This window comes from Leptodactylus fuscus, chromosome 3 (genome assembly GCF_031893055.1).
Source record: "Leptodactylus fuscus isolate aLepFus1 chromosome 3, aLepFus1.hap2, whole genome shotgun sequence".
In the NCBI taxonomy this organism is placed as follows: Eukaryota; Metazoa; Chordata; class Amphibia; order Anura; family Leptodactylidae; genus Leptodactylus; species Leptodactylus fuscus.
The window spans coordinates 54,223,998-54,241,286 of record NC_134267.1 but is presented as its reverse complement, the minus strand read 5'-3'; the positions used below and the strand labels follow the sequence as shown (position 1 = coordinate 54,241,286).

The following is a 17,289-nucleotide window of genomic DNA, read 5'->3' as shown; positions in this document are numbered from 1 at the left end:
CCATGTATCTCTGGGTTACATCTGTTTGACTTTCCTGATTTTCCGTCTAGAAGAAGTTCCTCTCATTCTGTTCTAGCGGGATGGGTAAGCTGCGTTTTATTTCTGCAGTCATTGCATTCATTCTGCATAGATCATCCTTAGTGAAATGTCGTAAGCGTTTGTGAAGATTTTCTGCAAATGCAACATATACATACGATACGATGTATGTGACTATTGTGTATTAATGCTACATTATACTACTGTGTATTAATGCTACATTATACTTCTGGGTATTAATGCCACACTATACTGCTGTGTATTAATACAACGCTATACTGCTGTGTATTAATGCAACACTATACTACTGTATATTAATGCAACACTATACTATTGTGTATTAATGCTACACTATACTGCTGGGTATTAATGCCACACTATACTGCTGTGTATTAATACAACGCTATACTGCTGTGTATTAATGCAACACTATACTACTGTGCATTAATGCAACACTATACTGTTGTGCATTAATGCTACACTATACTGTTGTGTATTAATGCAACACTATACTGCTGTGTATTAATGCAACACTATACTATTGTATATTAATGCTACACTATACTGTTGTGTATTAATGCAACACTATACTACTGTGTGTTAATGCAACACTATACAATTGTGTATTAATGCTACATTATACTATTGTGTATTAATACAACACTATACTACTGTGTATTAATGCAACACTATACTACTGTGTATTAATGCAACACTATACTAATGTGTATTAATGCTACACTATACTATTGTGTATTAATGTTACAGTGTAGATGTCACTATTGTGTATTTATATTGCATCTATGTTTCTAGTAACTTTTAGAATAATCTTTGTGTCTGGAATCTTTGCCTATTATTATCTGGGTTGCAGTACATGTATACTATTGCAGATGTCAGATTTATATATTAATTTGTATTTGTTTATTATGCAGAACAAGCTTATGGAGAAGTTAACCAGCTGGGGGGTGTGTTTGTCAATGGAAGACCCCTGCCCAATGCCATCAGGCTGAGGATAGTGGAGTTGGCCCAGCTAGGGATCAGGCCTTGTGATATCAGCAGACAGCTACGAGTATCTCATGGATGTGTCAGTAAAATTCTGGCCAGATACAACGAAACAGGATCGATCCTACCGGGGGCAATTGGAGGGAGCAAACCCCGAGTCACCACCCCAAATGTGGTGAAGCACATCAGGGAGTACAAACAAGGAGACCCCGGCATCTTTGCTTGGGAGATCAGGGACCGTCTTCTGGCTGACAATGTCTGTGACAAGTACAATGTGCCTTCTGTCAGCTCTATTAGCAGGATTTTAAGGAATAAAATCGGAAACCTGTCTCAACCAAGTCAATATGAGAACACGAAGCAGCCAAGTTCACAACCAACATTACCGTATAATCATATCTACCAATATCCATATCCAAACCCAATATCTCCTGGCTCTACTAAGGTGGGCAGCCATCATCCTGGAGTACACATGCCCCCCGGACATGTCAGCATTGCCCGCTCCTGGCCCTCAGCTCACTCAGTCAACAACATTTTAGGGATCCGCACCTTCATGGAGCAGACAGGTAAGATGGTGGAAAGTGCTGGAACAGATGTGGATAATAATAAGCTGCCCTGGGGGTCATGAATACACAGAAATATGTGATGTATATATGTGTGAGGTAAATATGTGAGGTAAATATGTGAGGTATATATGTGAGGTATATATGTGAGGTATATATGTGAGCTATATATGTTAGGTATATATATGAGGTATATATGTGAGGTAAATATGTGAGATATATATGTGAGGTATATATGTGAAATATATATATCAGGTAAATATGTGAGGTGAATATGTGAGCTATCTATGTGAGGTATATATATGAGTTAAATATGCGAGGTATATATGTGAGATATATATTTTACAAGTAGACATACTGTATATATATATATATATATATATATATATATATATATATATATATATCTTGTTTATAAGTTGCTATTTTGGATTTAAGCAGTTACTTTCTAAAATAGATATCACATGTAGTAAGTTACATATTCATATTTCTCTGCCGACCTCCTATCTATCTATCTATCTATCTATCTATCTATCTATCTATCTATCTATCTATCTGTCTGTCTGTCTGTCTGTCTGTCTGTCTATCTATCTATCTATCTATCTATCTATCTATCTGTCTATCTAATTAATTATCCTTTATTGAATTATTTAATATGTACTTGTCTAGCTTTTTACATTTTAAAAAATATTTTATATATATCTGTCTGTAGCACTTTTATCTATAAATTACTATGTAGCTATCATCTATATACCGCTATTACATGTAGTCAGTTGCATATCTATATTTTATTTCTTATCTCATATCTATCTATCTATCTATCTATCATCTATCTATCTATCTATCTATCTATCTATCTATCTATCTATCTTTAGCTGTTTATCCGTCTTCTATTATTTAATATTTTTCGGTGTAGCTTTATATATCTATCGTCTATTTATTGATTTAATATCTATTTATCTATGTTTGTATATGTGCAGTTTTATAGCCTATCTATCTATCTATCTATCTATCTATCTATCTATCTATCTATCTATCTTTATTTCTCTCTATAGTACTCTTGTCTGTAAATGACTATTTTGCATGGCCAGTATATCGCTCCCTACTGTATAGAGCTATGGCATGTAGTTAGTTACATATTGATGTCTCTGCCTACCTCTATTTATCGATCTATCTCATATCAATCGATCTACGTAGGTGCTGGGTTTTTAGGTTACTATAGCTCTAATAGCTCATAGCAATGGTTTACGTCCTAATCTAGTTATTATGGGATAGATACAACTATACAATTTCCTTTTCAAATATTTACCCCTTGGTGAAAGACAAGATGCCAGCATCTCGCCACTGTGACATGTAGTTGTTTTTGCCCCAGCTAAGAGCAAATACTATAATGTTTTATCTATAAGTGCAAGTGATTATGTGTAGAAACAATATCCTGGAGTTCTAGAACCTGATGCAGAACCTAACGAAATTGTTCCTGCTATTATTATTACTACATAGTGTTAAAACTAATGCAATATTTCTCAATATTTTGCCAATGAATAAATTATTTCCATTCACACAAATCGTACAATTATAGATTTTATTCCTTCAGTGCAGGTCGGGGCAGACAAACAAATAGAAAAATGCGACTTTAATAGTTAAAAGGATCGAAGTTACTTATTAGATTTTGCCATTTTTATGAGTTATGAGTCTAGGTATTTGTGCTTTATAGATTAATAATCTTTAGAAGATTTTTTTTGTTTGTGGTTAATAGATATAATAAAGATAGAATAATCTTTAGAGTATATATATATATATATATATATATATATATATATATATATATATATATATATCGTTTGGATGTTATCAATAAATATGGGGACCAAATCTCGCAATATAAGTTGCTCTCCAAATCTAGTATTATATTTCTATATTCTATGACTTTCTAGCCTCATATAGCTATGTATGTGTTGGTGTAGGAGCTATTGCTGGTCCAGACGGTGCTGTGTATTCCCCAAAAATGGAGGAGTGGACAAGTGTGAACAGGACAGGTTTTCCTGTAACCCAGAATATCAATGGAATAGAGAAATCTGCTGTAGAATCTGACATCAAATACCCTCAGGTAACTGGAATAGTTCAATTGCTCTAATATATATATATATATATATATATATATATATATATATATATATATATATTTGATATGTTTCCTTGCTACTCAGAATATCGATGAAACTGGGAAATCTGCTGTAGAATCATATACCCACAAGTAACTGCAATAAAACATAGATATATATTATAGTGTATTATATATGTACCTATGTAAATATATTTTTGTTAGTTTTAGTATATAGTTTGGTTGGCTTACTATATATCCATTTGCATTATAATTTTCTAGACTACATGTGATGCCCCTACAGTAAAGCCCATTCATACCTTATAGATCCTCCTGTTCATCTTCCTGTCAGTTATATTATTCCCAGTGGACAGATGAGAATTTCAGTAAGATGTATAGATGTAATGGATTATTTTGCCATGTTTCTGTTCTTTCCTCTGTCCAGGCTGCCTCTAGTCTCTCCACTGTGGGTGGCTTTGTCCAAGCCTGCACCTACCCCTCCACCAACCAGTATGGGGTGTATGGAGGCCCAGGAGCCGGATATGTTACCCCAGGACACCACTGGCAAGCACAGGGAAGCCCACTAAGCCATCATGGCCCAGGCGTGACTGTGCATGGAGGAGACATCTCAGCCCCTATGACATTCAAGCACCCGGTCAGAGAAGGTATGTATGTATATATGTATGTATGTAAGATGCTGCACTGTACACACTGAGGGCACTGGGGGGCTATGGATGATGGATGGATCTCCTGACTGCAGGGGGTGCTCTATGGAGTTATTATGGCTGTTACCTGCGGGTCATCCGGCAAGATTTATAGGACAAGAGAAATCATCTCCAGTAATGGCGAATAGTCCTCTGAGCTGCAGGAACCCGGACATCACCTGCTAGGAGACATGGAAGGAGAGGAGTGGGAGAGAAGAAGAGAGAGGGAGAGAAAGGGGAAGGGGGAGAAAAAAGAAAGAAAGAAAGAAGGGGGAAGAAGGAAAGAAAGAGAGAAAGAAAGAAAGAAAAAGAAAGAAAGAAAGAAAGAGGAAGAAGGAAAGAAATAGAGAAAGAAAGAAAGAAAGAAAGAAAGAAAGGGGAAGAAGGAAAGAAATAGAGAAAGAAAGAAAGAAAGAAAGAAAGGGGAAGAAGGAAAGAAATAGAGAAAGAAAGAAGGAAAGAAAGAAAGAAAGAAAGAAAGGGGAAGAAGGAAAGAAAGAAAGAAAGAAAGAAAGAGAAAGAGAGGGGAAGGAAGAAAGAGAGAGAGAGAGAGAGAAAGAGAGGAAGAAAGAAAGAAAGAAAGAAAGAGAGAAAGAAAGAAAGAAAGAAAGAAAGAAAGAAAGAAAGAAAGAAAGAAAGAAAAAGAAAGGAGAGAGAAAAAAAGAAACAGTGAAAGAAAGAGAGAGGAGAGAAAAAGAGAGAGACTGAAAGAAATAAAGAAATAAAGCAGAGGAAGGAAGGAATTGAAGAATCGATCTATCTATTTGGTATAAAAGATCTGCTCACACATCGCTGTGTGATATTTTCTTCTTTTTCTTCGTGTATCGTCTATTTGTAGTAACAGAATATTAGATGGATATATTATAGGGAGGTGACTATGGACGCCAGCATATAGCGCAGGGACACGGCCATAGGAGTGCAGATAAATGCAGATGATAGATAGATAGATAGATAGATAGATAGATAGATATGTAATATCTATAAGTTTTTTTTGTTTTGAGTGTGTGTTATCACAAATACATCCACGTACACACATGAATATGTTACTGATCGTCCCTGCTGATGTTTGTCATTGTGCCCAACATTAGCGAAACGAAATCTTTTCCCTTCTCCAGATATTTCACCATTATAATTCTCCTCGTGCTCATACAAATAATACATTCCGCAAACGAAAGAAATCACATATAACTTTATATAATCCTCAGCGATTACTCACATAGTTTCCCATACAATTAAATACATTTATCCACACAATATAACATATATACCCGAGCATACCACCTAGTACATAAGGATTGTTGTGCGCTGGTGCTTGTAGTCCAAGGCACTTTAACTGGCCATGGTAAATGCCTATATATATATATATATATATATATATATATATATATATATATATATATATATATAGTTATTTACAGAAGTGACAAACAGCATGACTACCTATAGTCTGGGATATAATTCATTTGAAATGAATATATGTGCTAGCTATCTATTTAGCTATTTAGCTATTTAGCTATCTATTTATCTTTCTAACTATCCATGTCCCAACTATTCATCTTTCTGCCAATGCATGTCTTACATATCTATCTATCTATCTATCTATCTATCTATCTATCTATCTATCTATCTATCTATCTATCTATCTATCTATCTATGTACGATTGTCCTCTCTATATTTGTCAGCCTCTCCTTTCATGATGACTTTTCTTCTGCTCATTAGAGACTTTTTCTAGACGATTCTGCTAATTTACAAGGGGCTTCCATAGTAAACAATCTGCTCTATAAAACTGCAGTAAAAGAGCCGATTGTCTTACAGTTTGTGAGATGCCTTTACGACTTGGAGACACTTTATAAGAATCAGATGCTGTGATGGAAGCCAGAAGGTCTTGGGTTTGGGCACTGCTATCATTTCTGGAACAAATGGAAATCTCCTATTAACTAGCAAGGCCTGCAAATATCAAACTATAGTAGAAGGTATCCTAATAGTGAGAGGGTAATATACATTACTGTAATGTAATAGAGGGGAGCAGTGCAGGTTCCCAGCAACAGGTGTATGGGTATGGCATGGAGTTTGCAGATCTAGGATAGTTCCCATGGGGGGCAACGTGATAGATTTTGCTACTCTATGTGCTGTGGATATATAGTAATAACTGGTTGTATAGCATATGGTATGCAGTAATATAGGCAGAAGTCTTGTCACGAGTAAAAAGATGTTCACTTGTCATAGATATAATATTAATACTAATAGTTGTAACAATGTTTGATATGTCAAATATACTAGTATTCCTTATGTAATGTACTGAATTGTGTGTTTGTGATGAACATAAGTATAGCGTAGCAGCTCCTCATTGGAAGAGTGGCAGGCACAATATTTTTTAGGACTATTTTTACATGGGTATAGCACAAATTATATATTTTTGCATCACTTGTAAAATCTATTGTTTTTTGGTCTCTCTAAGTGTTAAAATAAAATCATAAGGAGATGTAAAATATTTGGAGAACTGTAATATTTAATAGGCTTGTTTCCACATTGATATCAATAGAGAATGGACTGGACAACAAAAGTTAAAATATAAACAAAAAATTCAGTGGTGAAACTCATTAATAATAATAATAACAATAATAGTAATAATAATAATAATGATACATTTTATTTATATAGTGCCAACATAATCCACAGTACTTCACACATAAAACTATAGTCTAAAAACATTATTATTATTATTATTATGAACATTATAAGCTACAGCTAGTTTGTAATATATATATTATAATGTAATGTAGTATTTAAACAATATGATATTGCATGGATTGTTTAGTTATAACTAATTGTCTTATAGACAAATCAATAAATTTGCTGAATTTCATATACCTGTTCAAAAAGGAAGAATCAGTGGCTAGCATGCTTAATGTAGTAATTGATGATATATATATATATATATATATATATATATATATATGGATTGATAATCAAACAATAATCAAGCAAATGATGTATAGAGCCAGCATTAGCAATTTGTCACTGTATATGTGTGAGTACATTGTGCTGAGTGTATGTGCTATACTTACTATAATAGAATAATAAGTCCAGTTCTCTAGGATTCCAGCTGGTAATTGTTAGTGAGTAATATATATATATATATATATATATATATATATATATATATATATATATATATATATATATCTATCTAAGGCCCCATGCAGCGAGCCAGAAAAATGCTGCAGAAAAGAAGAGCGGAAGCACATTGCATTTTTCTTCCGCAGCAATTTTAACAGACAGTCTGCAGCGTTGTCCTCGGTAGACTTTCTGTTTATATGATATCTATAGGGAAGCCGCCAGCGTTTCCATAGGTATAATTGACATGCTGCGATTTACAAAAATGCAATGGATATGCAGATATTTTTCTGCCACGTGTGAATGAGATTAGCCAGAATACCATTAACCTTGCAGGTACTGTAAAACGCTGCGTTTTTTGCCATGCCATATTGTCACTTTTATGCAAAGGGGGGCCCCGGCCTAAAATAGTTTTTTTGAAGACTATAGGTAGAAATCCATTATCATGACATGATTTCACAATGCATACCCAGATCTGAGGAAGCCTCATAATCATTTTCATGGGACTCTAATATCTAGTGGAGAGAATAAGCGCCGTGTATGATCTTCAAGTGGGTTCTGCCAGAATCTTCCATTAAAGTGAATGGGAGCAGGAAATCTTTATTCCTGGCAGGAAGATTTCCATTAAAGATTTTGCGGGTCCTGCTACACTATTCTCCATGTAAAGCTATCCTAAGAGGTAAATTAGCATTGTTATCCATAGCAACCAATCAGAGGGCATCTTACATTGTTTACCTTGCTCAGGAAAAAATAAAATCTATCTGACTATTATTAGTTACTATGGACCACAAATCTTGCTAGTATTGGTTACTATAGTCCACAAATCTGACCATTATTGGTTACTATGGGCTACAAATAGGACTATTATTGGTTACTATGAACCACAAAAACAGTTTTCCTCTTTATTTTGATAAATCAACCTGAGTTGTTTTGTTGGACTTCTAAAATTGATACAATAACCACAAAAATATTATTGATTTTTATTTTCCAATGGTCCCTTAGTTAGATAATGAATCTGCTGACTAAGGCCGGATTTGAGTCATATGACTTGACTGTTTTGAGAACACATTTATTTCAATGTGTCTATTCACATGTCTGGTTTTTTTTTACATTTATCATAGTCACAAAAAACTGAGATGCTGGCTTGATGGCCAAAGAGACCCAATAGAAATCAATGGATCCATTTTTAACAGATGTAAAATAGACTGATGGACATTTTACACCCTATAAAAATGGGTTGATGGGTCGAGTAAAAAAAGACAGACCAATGAAAAAAGCATGCCAAACAGATGACACACACACACTTTTTGATGGCCATCAAAAATGCAAAAACTGAATGGAATGGCTACAAAATGGATGCAAAACAGCTGTCAAAAATGACACACATGGGGAACACGGTGGCTCAGTGGTTAGCACTGTATCCTTGCAGCAGTAGAGTCCTGGGTTCGAATCCTGCCAAGGACTTCATCTGCAATGTATTTGTATGTTCTCCCTGTGCTTTGTGTGTATTTTCTCCCGTATGCCAAGGACATACTGATAGGGAAAATGTAGATTATGAGCCCTATATAGGACTTGCAATCTACATAAAAAAAAATGAACATACAGTCCTATGAAAAAGTTTGGGCACCCCTATTAATCTTAATCATTTTTAGTTCTAAATATTTTGGTGTTTATAACAGCCATTTCAGTTTGATATATCTAATAACTGATGGACACAGTAATATTTCAGGATTGAAATGAGGTTTATTGTACTAACAGAAAATGTGCAATATGCATTAAACCAAAATTTGACCGGTGCAAAAGTATGGGCACCTCAACAGAAAAGTGACATTAATATTTAGTAGATCCTCCTTTTGCAAAGATAACAGCCTCTAGTCGCTTCCTGTAGCTTTTAATCAGTTCCTGGCTCCTGGATAAAGGTATTTTGGACAAACAATTCAAGTTCAGTTAAGTTAGATGGTCGCCGAGCATGGACAGCCCGCTTCAAATCATCCCACAGATGTTCAATGATATTCAGGTCTGGGGACTGGGATGGCCATTCCAGAACATTGTAATTGTTCCTCTGCATGAATGCCTGAGGATTTGGAGCGGTGTTTTGGATCATTGTCTTGCTGAAATATCCATCCCCGGCGTAACTTCAACTTCGTCACTGATTCTTGAACATTATTCTCAAGAATCTGCTGATACTGAGTGGAATCCATGCGACCCTCAACTTTAACAAGATTCCCGATGCCGGCATTGGCCACACAGCCCCAAAGCATGATGGAACCTCCACCAAATTTTACAGTGGGTAGCATGTGTTTTTCTTGGAATGCTGTTTCTTTTTGGACGCCATGCATAACGCCTTTTTATATAACCAAACAACTCAATTTTTGTTTCCAAAATTAAGCTGCCTTGTCCAAATGTGCTTTTTCATACCTCAGGCAACTCTATTTGTGGCGTACGTGCAGAAACGGCTTCTTTCTCATCACTCTCCCATACAGCTTCTCCTTGTGCAAAGTGCGCTGTATAGTTGACCGATGCACAGTGACACCATCTGCAGCAAGATGATGCTGCAGCTCTTTGGAGGTGGTCTGTGGATTGTCCTTGACTGTTCTCACCATTCTTCTTCTCTGCCTTTCTGATATTTTTCTTGGCCTGCCACTTCTGGGCTTAACAAGAACTGTCCCTGTGGTCTTCCATTTCCTTACTATGTTCCTCACAGTGGAAACTGACAGGTTAAATCTCTGAGACAACTTTTTGTATCCTTCCCCTGAACAACTATGTTGAACAATCTTTGTTTTCAGATCATTTGAGAGTTGTTTTGAGTAGCCCATGATGCCACTCTTCAGAGGAGATTCAAATAGGAGATCAACTTGCAATTGGCCACCTTAAATACCTTTTCTTATGATTGGATAGATCTGGCTATGAAGTTCAAAGCTCACTGAGGTTACAAAACCAATTTTGTGCTTCAGTAAGTCAGTAAAAAGTAGTTAGGGGAATTCAAATCAATAAAATGATAAGGGTGCCCATACTTTTGCACCGGTCAAATTTTGGTTTAATGCATATTGCACATTTTCTGTTAGTACAATAAACCTCATTTCAATCCTGAAATATTACTGTGTCCATCAGTTATTAGATATATCAAACTGAAATGGCTGCTGCAAACACCAAAATATTTAGAACAAAAAATGATTAAGATTAATAGGGGTGCCCAAACTTTTTCATAGGACTGTACATGTCTGTGTCTCAGGGCTGTTGGATCTGTTAAACCAGCATGGTCATGTGAATAAGGCCTTACTACTGGCAGATATTCTTTGATTGGTGGGATTTCTATGCTTGATTCTTTTGCTCTCATAGGAACCCTCATAGCTGCTGTCATTGCCGTCTAGCAGCTGATTAGTCCACTTTCTCTACTGAAGACACATGCACTCCTGGACATCAGGGTTTTTTTTACTGAACATCCTTCCATTTAGGCTAGGCTTGCACAGCTACTACTGCTACTGTTGTGTGATAGAAGGGTAACAATGCCACATCATTCATGTTCACCAAAGTTGCAGGTGGTCTCATGACAGTTGCACCCTCATTTATTTTAATAGAAGACCTGTTCAACTTGTTTTGTCACTGGAAGTTTAAAACTTCTACTCACTTCCTGCTAAGGATCTCATATTTTTACACGCTAGAACGTTTTGTGACAAATTTACATCCAAAACTCCCCAGTGGCATGAACTACTGGGGACAACTGGGAATTCAGCAATAAAGTCTAATCATTCTTCTCCTCCATGTTTGTGCTGGAATACTTTGCAAACTTTTGTGTTTTCACTGCCTTGCAGAATCATTAATTTTCCTATAGAGTATGCATGTGATGTAACGTGGCCTAATACTCTGGAATGTTCCATGTTGATATGTTGCCATAAAGCATTATGGATATTTGAATACTATCAGTGTATCTAGATCTCATGCATTGCTCAGTTCATTGGTCCTAAAACTATTGGTGAGCCATGGATTTAAGAGTACTATTACATGTGCTGTATTCACACACGTTAACACCTGTGGTGCGTTTTTTTTTTACACCAATGAAAATGACTAACACTGATCTAAAATGCTACACAGCTGTATGGTTTAAAAAAAACACGTATGTTACCGCAGGTAAAAGCAAGTATCTGTAATAGCAGTCTAATGCATTTCATGTATTTATTGGGATTATTAATAATACCGTTAATATTAAATGTGTATTACATTATATATCACTGTCATCTGCTTGGCAATGGACAATGTGGTGCAGTACTGGGCTAAAACAATACATAAAGCGTTTCATATGCAGAAAAAAATATAATATCTGCGACATAAAAATCAGTCTACAAAACCGGTTGCCATGTCTGCTGTAGAAAATGTAAAAAATATGATCACTTGCCCCCCAAAAATAGGGGATGTATTTTTACACCTTTTCACATATTGTGCCAAATTTATTATGGCCGTGCACCATTTTTGTAGTGCTTTGTGTCTATTCCACTTCCAATGTGGGCAAGCGCATAGGTTTAAGCTCAATTCATTATTTGCAACTTTATAAAAAGTCACAAAATGTTTGCTCTAGGGCATGCCATTTCTATTTTGGCTTTAAAAATGCACCAAAAATCCTTATTGAGCTGTGACGCCCTCCCCCCTAAAGAGTTGTGACAAATGTATGAACCAGAGACATTTTCATACATTTGTTACCAAGAACATAAAAACCGCTCCATGAGGGTTCGGCCCTTAGTTTTTTCTTTCATATTATCATTTTCTCTTTTTTTCTACCCACTATTATGTATTTCTGGGGTGTAACACCTATTGGGGGATTCACCATTATTGGAAAATCTGAAATGGAAAGATTTGCACATGTTCATTTTTTTTTTTTGTACCATTTGTGGTTTTACTTTATAAACATTGATGCAAAATATTGACCTACATATTGCTGTGTGAAGGTGGGCATAGTCTGTGCTTCACTATACTACATCCCTTTAATTTTGATGGGTTAGCATTGGCTTGATTTTAGTCAATATCTATTCTTTACCTGATTAAAAAAAATGTATACTACATTTTGGCCCCCCCCCCAAAAAAAAAAAACCCCAAAAAACCAAAATCATATGCAACCGATGAAAAAAAAAAAATTAATATCAATATTAATATATAGACTGATCCATTTTTTAAACTTTAAGTCTAAAAACTTTGTAATCTCCATTTTCCTCTCAAAAATGTTCTAGGCCCATTTTATGGAAAGTTTTTTTTCCGCTCCTATGAATACAAAATACATTTTTTTTTTTAAATGAAATGTAAAATCAATTATTTTAGGTTTTATTGTAAGAGATTATGATCTTACAATTTTGAAAACTTCAGATGCCAGTTATATGTATACTGAATATAATTTCATTTATTTAATTTTTTGTCATAAATGAACAATTGCAAATTCTAAAAAAAACCCCAGAAAATTATATAAGTTATCCAAACACTTTTGTATGTATGACATTTTCGCTATTAGCCTCTGTTGTGATTTTTCAATGCATTAAATTGAATTAATCAAATCCTCTCCTTGTCTTTTCAGTTATGAATAGGAAGCCAAGCAGTCCCATTATTAAACACCAGGACGCCTTGAGCAGTGTACATGGAATTTCTATACCTGCTTCCTCAACTTAACAAACTTTGGACATGGAAGATGTTGTTTGACTTTATCTTGCCCATAAAGACTTTGATTTAGTTACATTCCCTCGGCCTGAAGCTAAACTTGGTTCCTAAGGTGGCACGATGGTTGACTATGGGACATGGCCACACAGTCACTGAATAAAACTTTTTCCGAGAGAACTAACAAAAGCAAGACAAGGTGAGGATCGATTTGGACATTGGATGAGCTGTTTACTTTGGAAAAATGAGGCAATCGCTGAAAGCTCTTTCCTTCTCCCTATTATTTGCTGTCCACTCTCTTTCTCTTTAAGGCCCATTGTATTCCCCTCTTGTTAACACCATTTAATGCCTACTAGAGTTTACAATCTCAATTGGCAACAGGATGTTTTTTTTTTTTTTTTTGGCTGGTTGTAGACACTGATATTTAATTCAATTTAGGGGGATATTTTAAATTTTTCCAAATTGTTGGAATGAATTGTATGATGTGAAACAATCTTTGTGAGTGTATTGTATATCCTAGATTGTAAATGTACAAATTAAATAACAGCATTTTATTTTATATTTTTATAACTCTAATTATCAGAAATAAATGGACTAAGTCAAGAATTTCTGTATAATTGATGATGTTTGGTTCAGAAAGTGTCAATTTATTTATTTCATATTTAATACAGTGTTGGTGATATTCTAATACATTTAATATACCCTATAGGTCAAAATGAATCTTTGGGTTAAGAAAAATAAAAAAACACACACAATACTGTTCATACTGTGAATGGATTAGTGACTGATAAATATTCAGTATAAATGCTTTAGAAAACAGATTGTCAGGTGCCTGTGAAAAAAAAAAGAAAGGTAATAGCGAAAAAAAATCACACATGGTGAGGGCCAAAGTAAGATCGGCATAGCTTATGTGAAAAAAAAAATGCTTAAAATCAGTTTAATTCCTTTAGCAACTCATTCTGTACTCACATTCACAATAACGTTGTTAATAGAAGAACATTATCATATCATTTTCAACATTTTTTGGTTTTATTAAGTAAAAAAATTCAAAAATAATTAATAATTAAACATATCATTTTCCCACCGGTACATTTTATTTCCCTTACAATCATATTTTTTAGTTTAATAATGTAAACTTGCTTTAAAAAAATATATAAAAACATCATTACAATAAATAAATGGTGAAGTGACATATCTATCTATCTATCTATCTATCTATCTATCTATCTATCTATCTATCATCTATCTATCTGTGTACCTATCTATCTATCTATCTATCTATCTATCTATCTATCTATCTATCTATCTTAATATACATACCTAAATAAATAACAACTACGTTTGCAAAATATGTAAATGAATTCAAAAGACTATATACTATACTAAACATAGTTTGTTTTATTATCAGATTTATGTGATTTTTATGCACTAATTGTTCTTCTTAAAATATGCAAAAAATTGAGGTAAAAGGAATAATGTGTTAGGCATAAAACGAATTAGTTTATGGCTTATATTTTTGTATGAAGCATAAAAACTTCAAAAATAAGCCAAAAGGTGGTGTAAAAGTTTGACAGAAGTTAGTTAGCCTCATTCTAAGCTGTTTAGATTTAATACAGTGTTATTAAACATTCCCCAATGTGCTTATACTATGGTTTGCAATAACACGAAGTCAACTTATTACTTTTATTAGAGCTTTTTATTCAATGCAGAACTTATTTTCAACATTATTCTATACAACGCCGTCAATGACTCTTATAAGGCCTAGTTCACACTGGATAAAGTTGTAACAAGCAGAAAAAAAAATCTAATCAGCTCTTAAGTGATGACTGATGCTGTAAAACAGTGTCCTGCTACTTTACTTTAATGTTTAGAAAAGCCTTCTTATGATGTCTAATGCTGTAGTCACATCTGCCATTTTGATGCTTTTTGGTGACATTTTTAGAACCAAAGGCCGAATTAGATCCAAGAGGGAGGAAACATGTCAGCTATTTCTTTATATTCAACCTTCCTCTTGGATCCACTCCCAGCTTTGGCTTAAAACTGCATCAAAACTACACATGTAGATCACACCTATGGTATACATGTCCAGAGCTGAATGATTCAGATCCTTTAGAAACCGCTGTCACTGTCCCATATGTTGGAGTAGGGCCTGCATAATTTGTGTATTCTCAGCAGAAAATAATATTTGGAATTGAGTTTAACTGCAGACATTTCTCCAACAAACCTGCTGTGTGTTGTCACACCCTCACTGTCAACGTGGGTAGTAGTCACTAGTCAGCACTGTGGTTACATACTGCAACTATACTATAACACATCCTTAATAATGTCAGATTAGTTGCAAAACCAGTTACTGTTATATCCATATATGAATTAACAATTTCTATAGTAATTACGAAAATATTCCAATAATAACAACCATATAGGAAAAAAATAATTGGGGACCCATTACAAGATGACATAATTTTTGATTTTCCAACTTTTTTTTTATTTTTTAAAACAAACGTAAGGTGCAAAATTTAATTGATTTAATTTTTTTGGAACATTCTAAGATGTTTTAAATATGTATTTAACTTTGCACTTTTTATCTGGTCATTGATGCCATGCCGTTACTATCTAAATGATCTATCTATGGAAGAAGTGAATTTTAAGTTAGTAAAGTTTAATATCAAGTGATATCCAGTTACATGACAAAGCAAAAAAATTGTGGCATTATCCTATTGTAGCATTGTAATACCGATTCCATCGGGAAAATAGTACAAAAATAATCTTCTGACCGTAGCAAACAATCCAATATGGTGTGTTCTTGTTTTCTCATCTCTGGAAACACAAACCTTAGGCTACATTTACATTATTGTAAAAAAAATGGCGGTGAAAAATGGACCAATATTCTGTTTCTTTCACAGCTATCTTACATTTGTGGGGCACCTGTTTTCATGGATCCCTCTTGGGGCTGTCAGTTGGGTATGTGTAATTGGTATACATCATTACTAACCCTGAGGCCCCGAGAAAGGACCTATACTGGGCTGTGGCCTATTTGGAACTGTGACCAGAAGTGTCTCAGTTGTACCTTCAAGTGATTACTTTCCACCTCTAGAGAGAAAAAAAAAATCTGTGCTGTTCATGGTAGTAAGCCCTGCTTTAGTGTGACCAGAGACTGAGACTATGCCAAGCTACCGTGGTCCTCCGGATACCTATTACGGTGAGTTGCACTATAAGGTTGCCTTCACACGGAGTAACGCCGGGCTTGTAAAAATCCTCATTCACAACTGTACACACGAGCGCTGCGGAAGGCTCCCAAACACTTCCTATTCACTTCAATGGGAACGCTCGTAAAGCCAGCATTACAAGCGCTCCCATTGAAGTGAATGGGAAGTGTTCGGGAGCCTTCCGCAGCGCTCGCGTGTGCGGCTGTGAATGAAGCTCTGTGCCCAGCAGAAACTTATAACCACTAAGCTATGTGCCCAGCAGATTCTTATAACCACTAAGCTCTATGTCCATCATAGACTTATAACCACTAAGCTGCATGCCCATCAGATTCTTATAACAACTTAGCTGTGTGTTCATCAAATTCTTGTAACAACTAAGCTGTGTGTCCATCAGATTCTTGTAACAACTAAGCTGTAAATCCATCAAAGACTTATAGCCACTAAGCTGTTATTGATGTTACATATCTGAGAACTCCACTGATGTGATAGGTTACAGCCTTTTATACTGGCAAGTCCCAAAAACCCAACAATTAATTCAATTTAACATACTGCAAAGTTTACACAACAAATATGGTAACTGAAGTCATTAACACTCATCCCCAGCTATTGTTTTTTATATTCACAGACAAAAAGAATTAAAAGAAGCTAAACAGATAAAAAGCTAATGATACCCACTACTCCAAAAAGTAGCTAGAAATTGCAACTTGTTTAAAAAAAATGTAAGACATCATATAGTTAAAGCAAAGTAAAATGTAAAAGCAAGGAAAACAGTGCCTTAAGGGGGTTGTGCAGGATATATTTATTTTCTGAAGGATAGGCCATACATATATGATCATTAGGTAACTGACAGACGGCCCCTGCACCAACCAGCCATAGGGGGCCACTTCTGATGGGCTGGAATCAGTTATCTCCAATCCCTTTATAGTGC

General features: G+C 35.0%; 1 protein-coding gene across 1 annotated transcript in view; it reads left to right on the top strand.

The window, feature by feature from the left end:
* The window catches only part of PAX1 (paired box 1), a 39,928-nt gene extending 26,758 nt beyond the window's left edge, over nt 1-13,170 (top strand). Inside the window, exons 3-6 of the mRNA XM_075269512.1 lie at nt 969-1,601; nt 3,563-3,705; nt 4,145-4,364; nt 13,079-13,170. Of these exons, the coding sequence (XP_075125613.1) occupies nt 969-1,601; nt 3,563-3,705; nt 4,145-4,364; nt 13,079-13,170 (1,088 nt within the window). The remainder of the gene's footprint in view (nt 1-968; nt 1,602-3,562; nt 3,706-4,144; nt 4,365-13,078) is intronic.
* The last annotated feature ends 4,119 nt before the right edge of the window (nt 13,171-17,289 follow it).